Source organism: Mytilus galloprovincialis, chromosome 2 (assembly GCF_965363235.1).
Source record: "Mytilus galloprovincialis chromosome 2, xbMytGall1.hap1.1, whole genome shotgun sequence".
NCBI classification, from domain to species: domain Eukaryota; kingdom Metazoa; phylum Mollusca; class Bivalvia; order Mytilida; family Mytilidae; genus Mytilus; species Mytilus galloprovincialis.
Window position 1 is genome coordinate 33897966 of NC_134839.1, and position 23014 is coordinate 33920979.

At 32.1% G+C, this 23014-nt stretch overlaps 2 protein-coding genes across 5 annotated transcripts in view; one reads left to right on the forward strand and one right to left on the reverse strand.

Annotated features, from left to right (window-relative positions):
• The window catches only part of LOC143063434 (pre-mRNA-splicing factor SYF1-like), a 46961-nt gene extending 37318 nt beyond the window's left edge, over positions 1-9643 (reverse strand). For all 4 annotated transcript variants that reach the window (XM_076235587.1, XM_076235586.1, XM_076235585.1 and 1 more), the window contains exons 1-5: positions 9511-9643; positions 6966-7114; positions 6429-6552; positions 3386-3583; positions 2782-2916 (exon numbers count right to left, since the gene is read on the reverse strand). In XM_076235587.1, coding sequence (XP_076091702.1) covers positions 2782-2916; positions 3386-3583; positions 6429-6552; positions 6966-7114; positions 9511-9549 — 645 coding nt within the window. In that variant the 5' untranslated portion in view covers positions 9550-9643. The remainder of the gene's footprint in view (positions 1-2781; positions 2917-3385; positions 3584-6428; positions 6553-6965; positions 7115-9510) is intronic.
• Positions 9644-9852: 209 nt separating this feature from the next.
• Positions 9853-23014, forward strand: part of LOC143063435 (G-protein-signaling modulator 2-like) — a 52432-nt gene continuing 39270 nt past the window's right edge. The window contains exons 1-2 of the mRNA XM_076235588.1: positions 9853-9967; positions 17506-17568. Of these exons, the coding sequence (XP_076091703.1) occupies positions 17554-17568 (15 nt within the window). The 5' untranslated portion in view covers positions 9853-9967; positions 17506-17553. The remainder of the gene's footprint in view (positions 9968-17505; positions 17569-23014) is intronic.

A 23014-nucleotide genomic window follows, 5' to 3' on the forward strand; every position in this document is an offset into this window, starting at 1 on the left:
AGTCATGATAACTAAAAAGTAAAATATTATAAATTAAAGTATGGCGTTCAACTAGGAGCATTGGCTCACACTGAACACATAATAAACCAAGGCTACATGCAGAAAACCGTACTTTGACCAATAATGGTAAACTTTTACAAATTGTGACTGTTGTGTCTCAATTGCAGTCATATTACCTCTTCTTATATCTACTTATTTAATAAAATACAAAAATACCCAGATGGAGACAGGAAATGTAATTGATAGGTGCATGGCAGTTGATTCTGATAGTACAATAGAAATGGGCCCAGTCATAAATCTGATAGAATAATAAAGAATTTTTCTCAGTGACAATTCAGTATAATAGAAATTGGCCCCAGTGACATTTTTGATGACACTGACGTTAAAAACATACACCAATCAGAACTTGCTATGGTGGATATTTTATTATATCAACCCCAGATGTCTTTCCATCTTAAACATGTTTCTTTCTATGTACAGTCGACTCTCGTTATGTCGAAGTCAGCCGGACCAGAGAAATATTTCGAGATACACGTAGTTCGACTCAAACGAACACCGGAAGTTCGACAATCTAAGGGACACAACTCTTGCTTAGCTTGATAAAGCTAAAATAAATCCGGGTGAATATATGGCAAGGAGATCGATATTCTAGTATCAGATCGATGTATTTGTATGTCACAGTCTTTTATTATTATAATGACATAATTTTTACTTATTCAATTGTTTCAATTTAAAACAAATCCTATAGCTTTTCCAAGAGAGTAATTTCCAATCGATAGTTTCGTTATTCAGTTCGGTTTTCGCTGACAAAATTGTTTATTCTCGGATACAAGAGATTTAAGAAAATTTAGATTTCTATTCATTTTGTTTTATCTCACTTTTTCTTTTCAAAAGAAAATATGAAAAGATTAAAGACGCCGTTTGAGTAGTTTATAGGTGATCATCAACGGAAGCCATAATCCTCACTTTATACACACCCAAGCTCATTAGTGTAAATAACAAATTAATTGTTTTGTAAACATTTTAAATACTTTTTCATGAACATTAACAATGTATCACTAATTATTTATCAAAATTCTATAAAAGATAATCTTAGGTAAACACTCATGGAAATAGCATGTCATAAATCAATACAGTGGTCAGTGACCGGAAATTTAATTACACGTGCATTGTCAGATAAACTATTCAATCCATTTAAATCCCGGAGGTCATGTTTTGACATATGTGTATTAATTTCGAGATAAAAAATGAATTTTGAATGCTTTTGTTAACCTTGGGACCGTAAATTTAGTTCGACTCATCCAATTTCGACTCATCAGGAGTCGAATTACATACCTTTGTATGGAATAAAGTTCGGGACCACACGAAAACTTCGACTCATCCGAAATTTCGAGTCAACCGAGTTCGAGACAACGAGAGTTAACTGTATATGTGCTAGCTGTTTTATTTGGTTTATTCACTGAGAAGAAATTGTACATTTAATTTGTGTCCCGTTTTAAACATTCTGTCAGTTTTGTATTTTCTCAACTTATATAAACTGCAGCTGGTATCACTACTTGGACAGTAACTATAAACTTTCTGGATCCAATATGACCAGGTTTATAGAGTGGTTTAATGACGGAGACCACATTCAACTTACATTTACAAATAATTCTGCAACATCAAATAAATAAATGACAATGTTATACTGCACTTGCCAGCATAAGCATACAGAACAATTAGGCCAAAACAAAGATAGTGTCAAGCTGCATTGACGTAAGAAAACGGATATGTGTATTCACTCATCAACTAAAATGAAAAAATAATATTATAAACTAAAATTATACTTGAATGTTTTTGTTTAATTTAATCAACATAAATCTGGGTTAAGTTGTCCCTTATTAGAACTTTCGGTTTTCAATGCTTTCCAACTACATATTATGTCATAATTGATTGCCTTACACTTTTTTCAACTGATTTCATTCTTGACGAAACCCCATGTTTATCGTTCTAGATAGCAATGTTCTTGTTAAGGTACGCAAACACACCCCTGCATTCGATTGACACTTCCTAAACACTAGCTGAGTCTTGTTATCCTCCAAACTTTCCCTCAGCTACCGAAAAGAAGCTGAAAACATGCTTCTATTTAATATTTTTATCGGATATTTACTTTCGTTTCAATTCATTGTATGTTAAAATAAATCCTGAGCAATTCAAAAAAATATGACAACATGACAAACGCTAATTGGATAAACGCAGAGAAGATCGAAATGTTTTCATAAACACTTGTACCTTTTGAGTAACGGAAAATTCCAACAGGGATCCATTTCAGCCACCTGATGCAGGGCTCTATTTTTAGAAGGAAAGGACATTTCTAATAATAAATATTATAAAAAAATATTTATGCGACGACCGTGATCAAATAAGGGTAAATAACGCAAACGATAGCGAATCAAAGCGTGAAAAACTCATGGTTTTGGCATAGGGTTTTCCTTTGAATTACTTGGGTTTTTGAACCCTGCAATGGACAATTGCATTGGGTTTTTAATTATTTGTATTGCATGATCACGCAAATACGCAGCTTATCTGGAGCTCTGAAAATATCGCCCCTACCTGATCTAAAGGTTTTTCCCTCTGCCAGGTGTGCAGATTACCCTCTATCTGATTGAAGGAAAAAAAAATGGCACATGTGCAGATTATCTATAGCTGAGTTTTTTTTTCAACTGCCAGGTGTGCAGTTAATTATTCCCCCTACCAGATGTAAAGTTTTTTCCTCTCCCTAATGTAGATTGTTTGTCATACCTGATGTTTTGATTTTCCTTCTTTAGAGATGTAACTGTCATCGTCAATGATGTTAACTAATCGTTTAGCTGCCTCATCTAACCAGTCAATGGATTTTAAGTATTCTATATAATCTTCTGTATTCTCCTTTTGTAACTAAAAACAAAAAGAAATATATAAACAAAGCGTTAACAATCAAAGTGCTTGTGAGAACTGAAGAGAAAAGATTGCATTCATTCATTTTGCAATGGGATCTAAAACTAAACATTGCATTGTATTAAGTATTGGAAGCCAATTTTATGAATTGGAGGAACAATGCTAAATGTTCATGGTTCAACTACAATTATGGACATAAAAAAAAATCCCCCCCCCCCATTTGGAATATCACTTTTACAATGAAATCAATGATATTCAAAAAATATATTCTAGATTCATGCACCATGAGCTATTTATGTATATATTTTACAAGTATGGTCATACACAGCTCTTTTTAGCTTGTCTACTAACAGATTAAAATCTACGTACATTTTCTAAACAAATTTGGTCCAAATAAAAAATTATGTAAAACCAAAGGACCTATTTATACTAGTTGATTTCTTAAAAAATAAATGTTAAATAAATATACCTTTAAATTTCTCCTGTATATTCTTACTGCACTCTCTGGCAGATCATACATTTTTGCAAACTTCAAATATAAAGGCCAGATCCTGTAGTGTTGTGTTATGGGTAAAGCTCTGAGGGCTTTGTCACAAGTACGTCTTGTCTTAGTTATTCTACACTGGTCCATTAAAAACTGACAATAGTCCAACCATATTCTGGGCATCTGTAATGAAAAGTATGAACTTGTAAATATGGGAAAGATTTGAGGGTTGTCTCAAAGGTTAAACTATAGCTGGCCAATTAAAAACTGACAATAGTCCAACCATATTCTGGGCATCTGTAAATTCATGGCAGCTTTTATACATGTGTAATTATTATTATTAAATTGAACGACATCAGTCAATGATATATATGTAGTAAATTCAACAGAAAACAAGATCTATTTTGGTAGATGGATTAAAAAAAACATTTTGAAAGGAGCTAATAGTTTAACATTACTGTTTGTTCATCTTTCTACGAACATCAAAGTTACCAGTAAATTTTTAAAGTCTCAAATAAAAACTGGGATGAAAAATATTTATATACCACCATACAAAGCCCTGTTTGTTTTTGATGCAGTTGTAATTATCTGGATTTCACTGTGTAGGGAGATAATTGTGTCTTTACAATCTGATGAAGATTTGATTTAGCTTTTGAATGATCTGAGTTGACCTAATGTTTGTTTGATTGATTTATTGATTGATTGGTGTTCAACACAATTTTAAACTCTATTGTTCTATTTCTTGGTGGTCAGTTTTTATTGGCCGAGGAAGCCAGAGCACCCATAGAGAACTTGGGACCTTCAGAAGAAAATCCTAGTCAATTGAATGCACCTGCCATGTGTTCAATTCGAACTGACAAGCTCAGTGTTAGCTGACAGTGATACAGTAGTTCGACTTAGAACACTCGGTCATTGAGGCCATAAGTTTCTTTGAACCTTTTATATTGATTTATGAGTTGTTTGCAAAGACCTATCTTTTTCAACCGTTAAGTGTTTTGTTAGAACAAGAATGATTAGAACTGTCATTCAAATGTAAAATGAAATAAATAAATAATTGTCAAGGTCTAGGTCAGTGTGAACGTATATTCAGTTATTGATTGTTAAAAGTAAAATCACAAAAATACTGAGCTCCAAGGAAAATTCAAAATAGAAGTCCCTAATCAAATGCCAAAATCAAAAGCTCAACCACATCAAACGAATGCATATGGAGAACAGCTGTCACATACCCGACTTCGTACAGGCATTTTCTTAAGTAAAAAATGGTGGATTTAATCTGGTTTAAAGTTAGCTTAACCTCTCACATAAATTGTTTGCATGGTGTTGCATTCAGTAATTATCAAAGAATAAACTGCTTTGTTATTCTAATTTCATTGGCCTAATTTTACACAGCGATTTTAGGCATTTTGTAAAATGTCTATCACTTTTTCTAGACATTTTGTAAAATGCTGAAAACTATTTGTTAATTCATAAACATGATAAAAGCCTGAATCATACATGGAGGCATTTTTTTTCCCGTGGCATTTCACTAAATGCCCAAATTCATAAAATGCCAGTAACTTATAGATTCTTATATTGATATCAATAGATTATCAGATTTATCTAAGCGAGATAGTTAAATTATCAATTTTAAAGTCAAACCCTGGCGAGGACTTTAAACAGTGTTCTCCCCAGGCCGTTTTAGCGCCGCGATTTTCAGCGCTATTTCAATTTCCCGCTGTCCTATTGCACTTACCGCAGCGCTATCCCACTCAACCGCCTCGCTATATTTTTTTTCGCATTTTTTCAAATTTCCCGCTTATTTTACTCTTCGGATCACGTGATTGACTGGTTTACGATTTTTGAATGAATTATTTCTGTTGTATTAAAGTAACTCCGCTGGACCAGTCTAATAAAAATGGCGTCTTTGAAAGATCAAAATAAACAAAGATTTCGACATTGACATCTATTTTTTCAATTAAAAGAATATATAGAGGCATATATGAATGAAATGAGATGAAATGAATTGACCGCATTTCCCGACGACACTCACAAACTTGTTTTACGAACTTTGAACAAACGATGATTTTAAAAACGATCAAACACCGGGGTTTGTTACAAATTATTTGCCGGGGTTTACTATGCATACGAACCCCGAAAATGAGCAAGTCTTTGAAGTATTAATTATCACCTATTCAAACTTATAATTGTTTAGTCAGAAATTCTACCATTTGAAAACAATTGAGAGGATATGATTAGAAAAACAAACCCCAAGCTGATACGACTTGAGAAATTTCACTTTCTCGATGTTCAGCTTGGATGAGGCCATTTAAATATTATAAAACTTTAAGGTCAGACAAATGAGAAATCTTTATGCTAAAAAAATGTCAATTCCTGTCAAACGTCGTAAGGTAAACTGTACACTGCTACAGTGGGTTACAAAACCAAACAGAAGCTGACAATGACTTTATTGTTGGTCCTACATGTTCTGCAACATTACCTGTTAGTGCTAAGAAATCTTCACATAGGTAGTCTGGTGTAGACCCATCATGGAAAAAGACTTCTCCTTCAGTTTTATACACTGATAGTATGAGGATTTAATATATGAATTTACAATGGAGGAAAAAAAAGACTCTTCTTCTATATCATGTGTATCCAGACAAAAACATTAACAAACAAAGGGGTACATTGTAACTATCATGAGCATGATGAGGACATCATTACAAGAGAAAACATCAATAGCATAATATAATAAAAACACATCAAATCAATTACAAACAAAACGCGCGCCGCAATAAAGTTACTGAGAATTGTCGAAAATTACGCGCTTACCACAGCGCTATCCAAAAATCCTGGGGAGAACACTGCAGTTTAAAATTTATAATTTAACTATCAAGATTGGATATATCCAATAATCCACGAGTAACTATGTAAGAATCTTTTTCTCTAATGTTTAAAAAAATAATTTTCTTTTTTTGTTAAATAAAAATCCTCTTTGAGTGCTTTCTACATTCAATAAAGTTGTCAATTTCATTAACACCAGTTAGCATACCTTATGCATGAACACTAGCGCCCTCTCGTGGGCATTACATACATCCTCTACGGCTGGGTCATTTATACACTTCCCTTTCACTTGTCGTCTCCGTAGTTTTAAATAATTGTACCATAATTTGTAGCTACAATGTAAATAAACAATGACAAAGGTAGTCATAAAGAGTCATACAAATATCTGAAAAGCTAAACAATGAAGAGTATACAGTACATGTCAAATTGTCCATTTACAGTTATTTCTCAGTAACAAAATATCATAAGAGACTGTTACAACTGAATTTTTCTTGGGAGGTCTAATAAGTTGAAGTCTTGCTTAGAGATTATGTACTTTTTTTATAATTTTTAAGTAGATGAACAAAATAATTTATTCATTCTTTTTGCTAAGGAAAATATATCAAACTTCTTATTGAGAAATCAACCATCAAATTAGCTAAAAAAACGAATGAAAAAATTGCCTGTTATCCAAAATGATTTGGGTATGAAGTAAGATATATAAGTAATTAGTAATTAATGATATTATTAATTGTTAATCATTTACCTTCCTGGCAATTCTTTCAGAGCTCTTTCATATATCATATTAACAACATTTCTTGAAGCTAGTTTCTTAAACTCTAAGTAACGAAGCCAACATTTAACAGAATATGGGTTTCGTAAAATATCTTCTTCATATGGTAGATCATCTTCTTCCTAGAAAAAAAACCAAACTAAAACATTTGCAATTTTTGATATTATATTATCAGTCAGGGGACTTACTTAAATGAGTGATTTTCTAAATCACTGGTTCAAGTAACATTATTTCCATAAAGGTTGGAAGCAAGAGTTGTCTTTCTTTAATAATCACCTATTTAAGTAGTACAAAATAATCACTAGAAGAAGTGAATTAATTTTACTGTAGCTTTAAATATAGAATACTAATGATCCAGGGACTAATTATGTTTCTAAACTTATCAGAACAAACATCTGTGCTGTCTAGGATGATCAGGTCATTTCAGGTGATGACCTTGTACTGAATCTAGGATAATGACATAAAAATCATCTGTTTAAGTATCATACCTCAATTTTCTTCCCAAAAATCATATTTTGATAACCCCACTAATTTCAACACCTCTGAACAGTGAAATTTTTATCGCGAACAGTAGAATTTTATTACATAATCTGAAAGATGAAACCTTGAACTTTACAGGAAAAATACTCCCACTGCTGGGAAAAATCTGTTAAGAAAGTATCAGTTCATTATTTAAAGCAGTCATTATAGCATTTTTTTCAACTAAAATAGAATTTGCAACTAAATGATAGCATCAAAGGCATAAACCTTGCTACTAAAAAGAAGCAAAAAATTCATGTTTTTCAATTTTACTAATGAAAAGATATTATTTAAACCTATGTGTTAAAAATTTTGGTAAAACTACAAAATCACAATTTGTGACAAAATTTTGAATTTGCTACTCAAATAAGTGATTTAAAAATAAAAAAAAATTTTTATTCTGTTATTACACACTTTTTTGTATATATATTGTGTAAATGTATGCCTATCGTTGTGTCTGTTATAAAAGCTTTAATTTTAACACATTCGTGTGATGAGTCAACCAACTCTTTACGGATTACCCATGTAGATGTAGATGTCAAGGCTGTAGCGCCTGTCTATTTAAAGTGAGGCAAATCGCCTAGCGGAGCGAGGTGACCAATTTTTTTGCCTTTTTTAAGGGGCATTCTGGGTGCCTGAAACGGGAGAAGCTTATTTCAGCATTACTATTTATAATAAAAAAACAAAAAAAAAATAACAAAAATGCGGGTTTGTTTTATATTAGCTAGCCTAGTAAGTAACAAAACAAGTTTCAATATTAAAGTTAATCTATGTTGGTCAATCAAAACTTTCCGATTCTCCTGTGACCTGTACTATCGAAAAGCTTCAACACACGTTCTTATGTATATATATTTATTTATGTCCAACAGCAAGTTATAAGCTTCTAAAAGACTAGAACATGTTATAAGCATCAATTAGGATATATTTATTATACATAATCATTAACCATAAGAATAGGTAGAGAAGACTAGATCAACATTGTTACTTAACCGGATTTTTGACGTTCTAATGTCACAAGTGATCACAAGTTATCTGTAAACATTCCGCTGGAAGACATATCAACCTATATGTACATTTTAACCTGGCCACATTATTCTACCAATTTATAAGTCATTGGTTTGACCTACCGGGGTTTGAACCCACGACCTACCGCAGTAGCACGCTAGCAAACAACAAGACAATGCTGATCATAATCAGAAAAAGAACCACGAAAAAATATTTTCAAACAATACCAAAAATATATTTCATACTTTTATTAAAGATAAATAAAAATCATGAATTGCCTTATTCATTAAAGACTTCCATAGAAAACGTGCTTCATGATTTTGTTTAAATTAATTATAAATAATTATTATTTTTTTGGTCAATGAATTATTTTATCGATTAACATTTGTTGTTCAGTGAGTTGATAGTGTAAACATTGGTAACTATAGCTTTATCGATTCAAAAATAAACCAAGTAATAAGCCAGCATACTTATAGGGGGTGTTTATACTCATGAGTTACCCTTTTTATTTTTTTTTCTCTTTAAAGAACCCGTCTTCCAACAGTTTTGTAACAACATTAAAATTTGTTTCAATTTTTTTATTTTGATTTGTATTCGGAACACTTATTTTTTTTACCGTCACCGCTATGGTAAAAGCTGCAATCGCTGCTGCCGATTTGACACACTGTATGTAGTGTGCCAGTAGATAATTTGTAACTCGAAACTCGCATAGATAATGTAAAATACATAATTAAAAAAAAAGACACTTCTAAAGTTTGGTCGTCGTTTCAAAAGTGAGGCATTTGCCTCATTTGCCTCCATTACGCTACGGCCCTGGATGTAAAGAGGGTAAGTTAATGTTAGGTGACATGATGACTTTCAATAAAACTTTTGAACTGATTTATCACAAATGCAGAAATATAACACTTCAAAAAGAGAAAAATATATCCAAAGGCAAAGTTCTAGCGGTTGTACATTGCCAACAACCGCTTATAACTTGAAAAGGGTTATTTACAAAGAAAATATCTTTCTGTTTTTCCATCAGTACTGGCATCCTTTCTTTTAATGTCTTAAGTTGAATAATATTTTCTCAGTATTTCTTTTCTCTTAGGTTTTCATGGGCGCTGACATATTGGATCGTATAAAATGCGTTGTGTGAAATTTTAAAGGGGTGTATCAATTTGTGAGGCAAAATATTTAAAAAAAAATATCGAGACCAAATTGATATACAAGCAAATATTTGTTTAATAATGAAAACAAACTGTATCTTACAATTACATTTTCCTAATTCTAAAGATAAGCATTAAAATTAAGAATTTAATATAGGAACCTAGCCCCCCTTAGTATCATATGGAATATCCCATCTACATTAATCTCGTTTGTTACGAGAAATGATTAAACTTCCCTCCATCTAAACAATTCTGGAATAAAAGACTAAGAGGATTAGGAGATTGTCGGTAAAAATATAAATGGTAGGTATTTAGGTGTTGTCATTCCCAAATTGCAGATGTCTTTGTTTTTTATGTGTGTCACAATTTGACAGTTACGCTTCATTATAGTATATTTAATTTATAGATCAATATATATTGCAATTGATATTTTTGTCTGTTTTTTTGTTGTGAAATTGAAATCCAAATTTGCATACAGCTGCATTTTGATATCTGTGGGTTACAGTGATGACTGGCCCGATTGACAGAACAATGAACGAACCAAAATGAAAAAAACTATATGCTAATAACAAATTTGAAATATAATGATAATAAGTCAAAGATTCTCTCATAATTTTATACTTGAGAAAAAAATATAGAAGAAAAAAATAAATACATGCTTTTGAAAAAACATGACCTGACCAAAGCCGACAATAGAAATATTTACACTCATATACTAATTTGTCCCCCATTATGTAAAACCACACAGGTTCCCGTAAACTTTGACATCACAATTCAAAAGATTTGACGTCAAAATGTAATTTGGAGCAGATCTAAGCTTAATAAGCTTAAGCAGATCAGAGCACCTGAGATCACCCCTAGTTTTTGATGGGGTTTGTGTTGCTTATTCTTTAGTTTTCTATGTTGTGTCATGTACTCTATTGTTTGTCTTCTTTTATTTTAAGCAAGGCATAGTCAGTCCTATAACATATGACTTCTTATTCAAATTTTAACGTTTTTATACTGATATTTTCATATTTTTTTTTTAATGTGAAAAATATCAAAACAGTAAATAGAAATAGTAAATAATGCCCCAGAGGTCATATGTTATAGGACTAAGCCAGGCGTTGTCAGTTTATTTTCAATTTATGAGTTTGACTGTCCCTCTGGTATCTTTCTCCCTCTTCCTTAATATGGTCATTCGAAGACAAAATTTAGCTGAATACCAAAAGTGAAAATAAAGTTCTGACAGGACCAAATGAAAATGCTAACTTTTTTTGTATTTCAGAAAGGATTTGTCTCGAATTTAAAATCTAATAACTAGATTTCATCATTTAATACATAAACATAAGACTTATAAGAGAAAATACACAGTGGTCTCGTTAGCCCAAAATAGAAGGACGCCATGCCCTTGGTGCCCTAAGCCGTGCCCTGTGTGCCCTCAGTCGCGCCCTTCTGCCCTGACGCCGTTTTCTGAAAAACCCTTGTGCCGTTTTGGTAAAATTGCCTTTTGTTTCATCGATTTCTTATCAGAAGTTTTAAATTACATATATGACACCTGGTGATTGCCCCCAGGTAACGAGGTTAATCATGTCATTACAATCAATTATTGTGGATAAGACTTCAAAGGTGTTAATTACTAGGTAATTTAATTAAGACAATGTACCTTTTTGTCATAAATATGATGAATGTGTCGGCATTTTCTTTTCGATCTCCAAGTCACAATGGAAGAGTGTATGAATGAAGATTTTCATGAATTTAGAATTGAATTGAAGTAATCAACTTTGCCTTCACAGAAACATCATCCATCTCAACTTGTGAGCCACAAGAAGACGTAAACATGTTGGAAATTAATTTTGGAGTTACTTCCCCTGAAAAAGCTTATTACAAAATTGTGCTCCTAAAATAGTATTTAGCACTAAAAATAGGAAAAAATAACCAATTGAATACAAAATTATATAAGAATGTTACCTTAAGGATACTAACTGTCCTTGAACATACAAAAAAAATATATTGCAATTTATTTTTGATAATCATACTTTTGGCAATCCATGTTTTATACATTCTCAAGTAAGAAATATGTATTAATATAATGCATTGTTAGAATGGTGTCAAGCTATCAACTTACAAAAATGGAAGTGTGTAGTTAAACTCTCATCACAAATCAACATGATGAAGCTACACTAAATAATATATTCCTAAACACAAACATTAAAAAAAGGTTTGAGGGCCAAGCTCTAGATGAAAATTTTGAAATACAACTACTCTGTCATGTACATGTATGGTAAACTATGAGATGTTCAGTTTATGTTTTTTTTTTTTGGAAGGAGAGGGGGTGGGGGAGAATAGTAAGTTTATTTTGCCTCTTTTGGTTAATAGTATGAATGTGTATTGCCATGTTATATGAACATGTAGTATGAATGACTTTTCTTATGCAAATTTTATAGAATAAATAATCATAACAACAACTTATGCATTTTTATTGACAATATATACAGTAAAAAAATATGTGAACTCGTGATACACGCAGGGAAGTAGACAAAAGAAATGAGCAGTGCCTTCTCCTATCATAAAAAAGTGCCCTGGCCTCCACTGGCACCCTGCCCCTTTTGTATTCTAGCTAGAGCACTGATATAGAACCAACAATTCAAAAGCTTGTGAAAACAAGAGAATAAGGGTACATGTATATTAGATAGGGACAGAACTTTTGCTTTGCAACAGGCAATCTATAGCTACAGACCCCCTAATACAGACTAGGGGAATAGCTCTGGTAGCATGGACAGAGGCGATTACATACAGACACATAAAAACACATCTGCTTCCATTTCTACATTTTAATCAGGCAAAGATGATATCACAAACAAAAATACCCGGGTCCTCCACCATATTACAGACTAGGGGAATACTGTAGCTCTGGTAGCATGGATGGAGGCAATTACATCAGGACACATAAAAACAAATCTGCTTACATTTCTACATTTTAATCAGACAAAGATGACGTCACAAACAAAAATACAAATTACTGACAAAAGGGGAACAACTCTCTCTTACACACAGAAACATACTCTGACCATACATACTGATATATAACACCCCTCAAAGAGTTGTTGCAAGGGTTCTTAACGTGCAAAGAGCGTAGCACTCTCTTTGCACGAGACATCAGATTTAACATCCCAATTCTGACCGGACGTGGCTGCACAGCTAAACGGACGCCCCACTAATGACAGTGGCAAGCGTTATACTGCTGGTCGGAAGAAGACCAAGTGACCATATTTCCTATCCACAGTCACCCTTGGGGGCCAGAATAATTGGATGGTGCACATGTCTGTCATCACCTGACCTTGACCACCTTTTAATGGTTCATCAGCAAATTCATTGGTCAATGTGAAGTTTTCTTGGTTTGGTTTGTATCTTTGATACAATACACAAAAGAAAAAACTATATTAAGAGTATGGAATTATTGTAACCATGGTAACCTGTCTGTCTTTCATGGTTTATTTGACTTTGACCTTACTGTCATAGATCATTGATTATGTTAAGTTTATGTCATACTTGTAGTAAAACCTTTATTGTTTCTATTTTTCAACATTAAATTAATCTTGGTCAGTAAAGCTGGCTAGACACTTCCACTGGTGTACTCCTTATTGGGTCTACAAACCCCTTTTTCAGACAAGATGCAGCACTATTGTGTTCAATCTGCCCTTAAACCCTTGCTGTTTATTTTGTTGAATTTTTGTCTCATTGACTATTCCCAATTTCTAAATCACTCTAATCTACAGGACAGACAGACTGACTACACACATATACTGTGGATTCATTTATTTTTCCAGGGATACTAATTTTCCTGATTGAAAGAAAAATTGTAGTTTCGTGTATTATACACTTGTATATATTCATGTCTTCCCTAGAAATTTTTTGATGCATGGTGGGTCTAATGTGAATTTGCAATGTGGAGTGCAGCGTTGTTTTATAGAATTGTTATTTTACACTAGTGAAATGAATTTTGCATGTCAGTTTAAAAACTTAACCATAAATCTGCAACAGGAACAATAGTTAACCTTTTCTCCAAAGGCCAGCTTGGATCCCAAAAGTTTTTTCCAAGGCCCAGTAGACATTTTTTAGGCTCTACCAGGTTATTTTTACTACAGGTACATACTTATAAATAGTCTTGAATGTTTTAATAAAGGCAATGCTATATGTTTGAAATACCTTATACATGTAGCTTGTTTCTGATTATGATGGATATAATAAAGGAATTAATAAACCACATTGACAGCCCTCAAAGTAGCAGCTGAAATGAAGTTGCCAATTGGCCGCCAGACATGAAAATTTAGTGGCCAACTCAAAATTTCAGTCGCTAGGAAATGATTTCAGGTTGCCTACATTTTTTTGTCTAGCTAAATAACTCTTGTGAAATAAATGTTTTTGTTGTGTTTTTATGCTGCAACATATATATAACCACATGATTTATTTAATTTTTTTTTTATTATATTGTACATGTTTATTGACAATTTGTGACCTTTAGCGGTAGTCCGGAGCCCAAGTCAAGAAAAATTCTCATCACACTTGTGCAGAAGCACTGGTGATTGCCCCATCAGTCAACATGAACACCTGAAATCGTTAGCGAAATTGTTGCCGGTATTTTATTGAATCGTTGAGAACAAATTACAAAATTGTCGCCGACCTTGTTTTATCTGTTTATTGACCAAATCCAGAATGAAGCTCGGCAATGTGCTTTCAATAAACATAAGCTATAAATGACAATGGTCATGATGGTTTTCTTTCTAAGGCCAACTAAAATTAATTAGTAGATTTTCATCCAAATTTTTGAAAAAAAATGGGGCGGGTGGGAGGATTTTATTTTTTAAATTTTATTTCATATGAAACTCTCGTCACAAGTTCTTCATACCGCGGGGTATAAACTAGTGGAAAACAAGCTTGTATAATGTATATACATGCTGTATGAGGAATCCTACACTATTTTTTAAACTCTTAAATAAAAATCCCTGATTGGCAACCATTGTTATACATGTAATTGCCGCTTCAGAAACCTATTTATAGTATACATCAAAAAGTTGGACTATACCTACACCAAATTTATTTTGCTTTCTAAGCAATGGTTTGTAGTCCCCATAAAATCAATAAAATGTATTGGTACAATTGTATGCAACACAAGTATTATGAGTACAGAATAAAATGTAAACTCAGTATTGTAAAACATGAACTTAACCAAAAAGTAGTTGTTGTTTAATGACTAAATTGAGGGTATTGGGACAGTTGACAGTTACAGAGGGTGTTTGCTGTTTGTCAACAAAAACAACAGCCATGGGTATTATAATTAAAATGCGTGTTTGTTGACTTTTTTTTCTCAATATATGGTCATAAATCAAACAAGTTCGTGCTTGTGTCAATGTCTTTAATCCAGTCATGTTTTTTTGTACCAATTTGTTCTACGATTTTTGCGCTTTGGATATCATTCACAGTCCAAATTTCCTGACACAAAGTCATTGTATAAATACAGAAGAAACACGGTTTTCGAATCACTTGTGACTACCGCAATTTGCGTTCAAGGACAAGGCGTTTTACTCGTAACTCGAATATTTCATGCCCTTCTCGTTATCAATCTCTATTCTCGGTAGATGATGTTGTCATCATAGAGCTGCTCAGAATATGTTACCTTAATCATTTTCGTTAGATTACTGTGAAGGTACTTTAATTCGTGGGTATCAATTTTCGTGGTTTTAGCAATATTTATGATGTTCGTGTGTTTTTAAATTCGTGGATTTTCGTTTTCAAAAAACAATAATTGAAAAGTTATAGAAACGAAGGTTACAAATAGTCTGTATTGAAGGAAATTGCAAAGTAAACATTGGCCGTGTAAATCGTTGTGATAACACTAATTAATCAATGATAAAGTGATCAACAGATAAAAGACCCTCAAAGGTGTTAACTAGGCCATAAAAATGTCACCTTAAGAAAACAGTAACATAAACAAATGCTATAAACGTATCTTGAATTGTCAATTGATGTGGACAATGGTTGTTTAAACTATTTCGTTGGACACTTAAATTCGTGGATAGAGTCATCCACGAAAACCACGAAAATTGGTACCCCACGAATAAAAGTACTTTTACAGTACTCGAAGAAATACAAAAACGAAATTTGAAACAGGAAGTTTTGAATGAAAAGAAGTTATCGATGGTTCCCGGTAACGGACATGAAGAAAATCCGGAAATTGTATTTTTGTTAAATAAAAAAAATCGGGGCGGGACGATTTCAGAGGGGCGGGCGGGGATGAAAATCTAGCAATTAATTTTAATTGGCCTAACATCACTTAATAGTCATAGTTGTGACTGAGTAGGCTAAAACACAATGACAGATAGATCTGGGCCATTAGCTTTAATACAAATGACCTACAATTACCTGATGTAATAAAGCGCTGACAAGATCAAGCTTAAATATAAACGGCACTTGAAAAAGAATATAAATTTGTGTTACTGTTAAGTGCTTCACAATTTTTTTAAACCTGACTCAAGTCAGGGCAAAATTTCCACAAATTTACGGTCGCCAGGACTTCATTTTTCTTTTAGCCCAATTGGCGAACAGTTATGAATGTTAAGTCGCCAATCAGCTTTTAAAGTCGCCTAGGCGACCATTTCAGAAAGCTGCATTGAGGGCTGATTGAGCTTTTCAGAATTAAAATCCATATAACCATGTCTTTTCAGACTGGTTAACTTATAAATATATTTGTTATGTTATGGAAAAAATGTTTACATTTGGCTTTGCGAATGATGCATTTGGTAGTCTGGGGAGAGAAACTAATACATAATTGTGATATATATGTCAATTTGTCCCAAGAGTTCTCGTCCCATATTGAATATTACATTTTTTCCTTATAAACTTGATTTCAGCTAATTTTTGAACAGTATATATATGCACATATATTGACTTATATATATGCACATAAAAAGATTGCAAAGACAGTCTGTAGAAAGTTTTGTTGGGGGAAAATGAATTTTGTCCCAAAATTTTCTTATTTTCTTGTGCCCTGTAAGCCAACTTACAAATTTCAAATGGTCAAATTCGATACAAGTTTGTGATTTTCAAGACTTATAATATAACCAAAAAATGTTTTAGCAATTTTTTACTGGCAAAATTTAAAAAATAAATGTGTTATCAGAGCTTGCCAGAATTTTTGCCTTATCAATAATAAAATTATTTTTTACATTCTGGCTATTACATGTATTAGTCATGTTAGTAATACCATGATACATGTATTTTAGATTTATTTTAAAATATGTTTCTTCTATGCATTTTCAGAGTCATGGGTATTCTGATTACATGTATGCAAAAATACACAGTGCTATATATACATACTACTAGTGTATTCAATTGTTGTTTATGTCACATCAAAACTGGTCATATTCAACATACTCTACACACAAAATGAAACCGTGAATTTCACCAAGACTTCGGCAGATGATGCATGGACCTCTACCTTTTCAATGATGTAAATAAAAGAAAAATTAAACGAGAGGAAAATTTTTGTGTTATCAAGGTTACCCCCATAAAACAACAGATGATTTGATATATAATGCGAATATTCAGTGACCCATACATTTTTTGAACTCAGCTATAAGTTGACTAAAAACATGAAACATTTTTAAATTTTGACATCATACCGAAATCTGAATGAAACTGATTTTGTTTTAGCCAAAACAGAAAGATAATATCTTGTACACATTATGTTTTTCTGTCTTTATAAAATAAAAACAATGTCACTATTTAACATGTATATTAAAGGAAGTGCTATGAAAATATATAGACCATAGCAATCTATAATATTGATTGGTTCTTTGTAGGATATCTGAAATGACTGGAAGAGAACTAAACAAACAGGGATAGAGTCCATGGAATCTAAAATGGTAAGTGCTTTCTTTTACAAATAGATTGTAAAGGTTTCTTATTTTATCCAATAAGATTCATGCATTTATATTCAGAGATAATTTGGATCAAGATAGTGAAAAGAATCATTACAAATAACAAGCGGAAACTTATTTATACATGTATATAAGTAAAAGTGTTATCTGTATACATGTTATACTATATTGTATGAAAAAAATGATTCTGAAAGGACATCAAAAGTTTTTTTGCCAACCCAAATCATTGATTCCCCAATTGTTTCATCTTGGCAAAGGTCAGACAAGAATGATGTGGTGATTGTTGTACAGTACAGGTATACAAATATACTTGCTTCATACTGAAAAGATCATGTATCATCAAATCCAAATTTTTTTACACAGAAATTTTACACAATATATTACTATGTCCTTTAAGCACCTGCCCTTGGTGGCTCCTGTATTTGGATAACTACATATTAATCTTATTTATGTGCTTCAGCCACAAGGAGGACTATAATATAGTAATTCTTTTTTAAGTATTAGTTTATGCTTGTGTTGTAAAATGTTTAAATTTTTTAGATTTCTGTGAAGAGGCTTGAGTGTCCTTAAAGCACCTGCCCTTGGTGACTCCTGCATATGAACAACAATACTATTTGTTCATATGCATCAGCTACGAGGAAGGACTTAACTCAAAGTTTTTTTTTTTTTTTTGAGGTTTTGATATGTGACTACATGTATTATTAACTCAATTTATATTTCATGTTTTTTTGTCAAACGTATTTCTATTTTTATTTTTGTTTATTGTCTTAGACTCTATTGCAATTGTGTGATAAAAAATCAATGTACTGATTATGCCTGTAATGGGTCCTCTATTGGAAATAACATATATCTTATCTATCTATCTGTATGAACTTAGGATGATAGAAATCATCCTTATACATATATATGTTCATGTAGAAAACTGATTTTGGAACATTGAAATACAATATAAGGAATATTGGTCTGTTTGAAAATCTTATGATACTGACTGTTCATAACATGAGACAATTAAAAACTTATGATACTGACTGTTTATAACATGAGACAATTAAAAACTTATGATACTGACTGTTCATAACATGAGACAATTAAAAACTTATGATACTGACTGTTTATAACATTAAACAATTAAAAACGTATGATACTGACTGTTTATAACATGAGACAATTAAAAACTTATGATACTGACTGTTTATAACATGAGACAATTAAAAACTTATGATACTGACTGTTTATATAATACCAAAACCAAATTGTTTATTATAGTAACATGTGTTTAATGACAATATACAATATTTCAATAAGCAGTTGTAATTACATGTATCAACACCCGGGCCCTTTGGACTTATAAGTCACTTTATACATTTATACATAAAAAATAATAATCATTTAACAGCAGACAAAGTTAGACTTTATGTTTGATTGTTCCTATACAAAAAGTTTTTTCTTTTATTAAATGCATTGTTAAAAAATTTAGCAGTTTTTCTAGGATATTTGCAGATAAGCAGTTTAAATTATTCATCTTTAGAAATGTCTTCAAAAGAGTGTTCTATATCCAATATAAGTTGATTTCTTAGGTAAAAAGCACAGTCCATCAGGAAGTGGCGTTAATTTTTAACATCACGTGAGTCACACATTTTACAAATGCAGTCAGCTTCTGCTTCTCCAACAAACCGTCCAGTTTCGATCCTCAAAGGAAGTATGCCGCATCTAAATTGTGCCAGTATAGAACGCCCAGCACGAGTGAGGTTCAGTCCAACATATGTTTCACATGTATATTCTGATTTGAATGTTTTATATGTCTGCAATTTCGGAAAGTTTGTAATAGAGTTTTCCCATGCAGTGGAACACAACATGAAAAGTCTGTCTTTAACAAGAGAAATATCACAAGTTTGTTTTGGTGGAAATAATCTTCCAAGTCAATGTGTGACAAAATAAGTTTTATATCTGATGACCAATTGCTCAAACACCTTTCAAGATCCCAGTTGAAAACCTGTTTACATACGCGTGAATCGTCCATTCGAATAAGCTGGTTCCATAGTCTAATTTTATTGTACCAGTGTCTTTCTTTACATGGCAGCAATCCAACATCACCATTTGTAGCAACTTTCGGGGCAAATTTATGAACACCTAAGAAATAACGAATGGCTTTGTTTTGTACCAAGTTAACACATGCATAGTCTTTAAAACCCCAGACAGATGAGTTATTGTCTAAAATCGATACGACACAAGATGTAAACAGCTTTACAAATGTCTTTATTCCAAAATTCTTAAGATTATGAATTTTTGAAATAATTCCACCAAGTGCTCGCCCTCCAGCTTCCGATAATATCTCAGCATCATTTTTGTAGTCTCTAAATTCATGGAACATAACACCAAGATATTTGTACTTGTCGACAGTCTGTAATGAATTTCCTCCAATTTTAAACTTGTATTCTGATCGTTTTATACGAGATTGGCGCAAATGAACAACTTTCCATTTCTCAGTGTTGATAAGTACTCGCCATTGCTTACACCAGTCATGGACTTTGTTCAACATCGCTTGCATGTCATTTTCATTTGGTGAAATTAACACTATATCGTCAGCATACAACAGTATCGATACATTTGAGTTTCCTATGCTAACACAAAGGTCAAGGTCTTTAACTTCCTGCACTAAATCATAAATGAAAATGGAGAAAAGTGTCGGCGAAAGATTATCGCCTTGTCAAACACTGGAATTACAACTAAACCAATCCTTCAAAGTATTATTCAATCAAATACAAGCGGTAGTATTAACGTATATGCTTTTAGACTGTTAATAACATGGGACAATTTAAAGCTCATGATACTGACTATGACATGGGACAATTTTTAAAAAGCTCACAATACTGACTATGACATGGGACAATTTAAAACTTATAATAATGACAAAGGACAATTTATAACTTATTTTACTGACTGTTAATATCAAGGGGCAATTTAGAGCTTGACATATTGTTCAGTCAGCTGTTGATTGTTGAAGAATATTTGTTGATCTTTATGTTTGTTTGTGTCATCAGGTTGCCGTCATTGATAATTAATACCCGACATCTTTTATTCATATATAAAATACTAAAGAATATCTGGTTGACAACACAAAGGAAGCTTGATTCTCCCTGGAATGATTACGATTTAAATTTGATGTATGTGAACATGGTGAAGGGACTGTTATTGATTTTGCTGTCGCCAATTGATTAAAACAAACTCTACTAATGGAATCTTCATCTATTTCTGCAACAGTGTGTTCTTAAAGGCTTTTCGTTGTTTGACGATTTTGGAGATGTATTTACATTTTTGATATTAACATTTTGTGACGAACATCAGATTGTTGTAATTAAGCATACAGTCTAATTAAACAGTGGTATTGATTGGTTGACAGAGATTTTGGGGGGAACGAACAGCAATGGAATAAATTCTATACCAGATATGATTGCCTAATAAATCAATATCATCATCTTCTACGATGCAGGATTTTGGTTACTTATATGTCAGTCATGTAAGTTATTTTCTCTACAATATCTGCTTTATACTCGACATGCGACCATTTATCAATTTAAGGAATTTATCATCTTTGTATCTTTGTCTACTTTGAAAACTGTCTAGAACAACTGAGCAAATAGATGTTAAAAATGAAAAAAAATATTTCGAAAGCTACTTAAAAAAACCCAGATATTTATAAATGTCACAAGAAGCTTGTCTTTCAAGTCCCCAGTTCATAGGATAAAACATTTACTGAAAGTGGAACATGAAATCTTTAGCAGTGAGCTTAAATGTAAACTGCTTTGCTTTAGCATTCAATTCAATGTTTTTATTAACAGTGTTTAATATTTTTAATTATACATGATTTTCTAAAATTTAAAAAATGTTTAAAAAAATACAGATTTTTTTATTTATTTATTTTCACATTTTAAATTGGTTGCATAAACTCTAAGAAAAAGTGTTTTTGAAAAAACTTTAAATATCATGCTACAATATAAATTTTTGTTACAGTGTCAACACTCTTGTAGAGACCTTTTCATTATTCCTCCTTAAATATGGACTCATTAAATAATCAATTGAGTGGATTGTAAAAAGAATTTCAATGTGTTTTATTTTCTTTATAACAAATGGTTTTATCTCTTGTATAGTGATTTTGTGTACTGGTTTTGAAAGCTATAGTTTTATAAATGTTTACAGCACATAGAAAATAGAATCATTTTGATTGAGACCTAGCAGAATCAATCCCATGCTATAATATAGTGCTATATAAACTGTCTGACAAATAAATGAAATGTTTGATGTCCTTTGGTTGGTATTGTACTGTTCAATGTTCTCCCCAGAGTCTTTTATTATCATGGTAATGTGATGCTATGTGAAATGATTTTCTTATAGATTGTGTTATGGATGTGATGCTATAATTTTGAGAAACATGATGGTATTTCAAGTCTCATTTTTTACCAAGATGCTTTATGAAATGTCTAGTGAGTACACTGACTGTTAGATTGCTGTCACATAAACTTTAACCTGATATTTCCTTTTATAATACAGTCCTCTGAAGTGGAGGGGTTACTGGTTTACATTTTGCTCAGGCACTGTAAAGACCTTCCTGATATTTGGTAAGAAATATAAAACATGTATATGATATAGTTCTTATGTTATAATAACAGATTGACATTAGATTTCTTCGGCAGACTTTTGGATACAATATGATTGATGGAACAGATAAAAATTCTGTGAGGCCAATAGTTAATTGACTTTAATACAAAATTAGGATTAGTTTCATGTCATCTGTCTAACAAGAAAGTCAGATCAATACTCAGTCATAACACAGGAAATGGACATTTATAAAGATTGTTATACAATCTGTCCTCACTTTAAGTATGACACTATGCCAGATAAGATTCTAGATAAGAAAGTTCCACTCTCAAAGTGTTTATGCAATATTTTGGTCATTTGGGAATAAAAATAAATGTTGTAATGATTAATTTGGAAATTTATTTGTTTGGCTAACATTGGTTGATAAACCTCATAGAAGTGATGATTGATTCTATAGGAGTTGTTGCCCTTAAATGATGATTGATCCTATACATGAGTTATTGCCCCTAAATGATGATTGATCCTGTGGGGTTTAATGCCCTTAAATGATGATTGAACATGTAGGAGTTATTGTCCTTAAATGATAATTAATCCTAAAGGAGTTATTGTCCTTAAATGAATATGATGATTGATCCTATATATGAGTTATTGCCCCTAAAAATGATTGATCCTATAGGAGTTATTTCCCCTAAATGATAATTGATCCTATAGGAGTTATTGCCTATAAATGATGATTGATCCTATGGGAGTTATTGCCCTTAAATGATGATTGATCTTATGGGAGTTATTGCCCTTAAATGATGATTGATCCTATAGGAGTTATTGCCCCGAAATT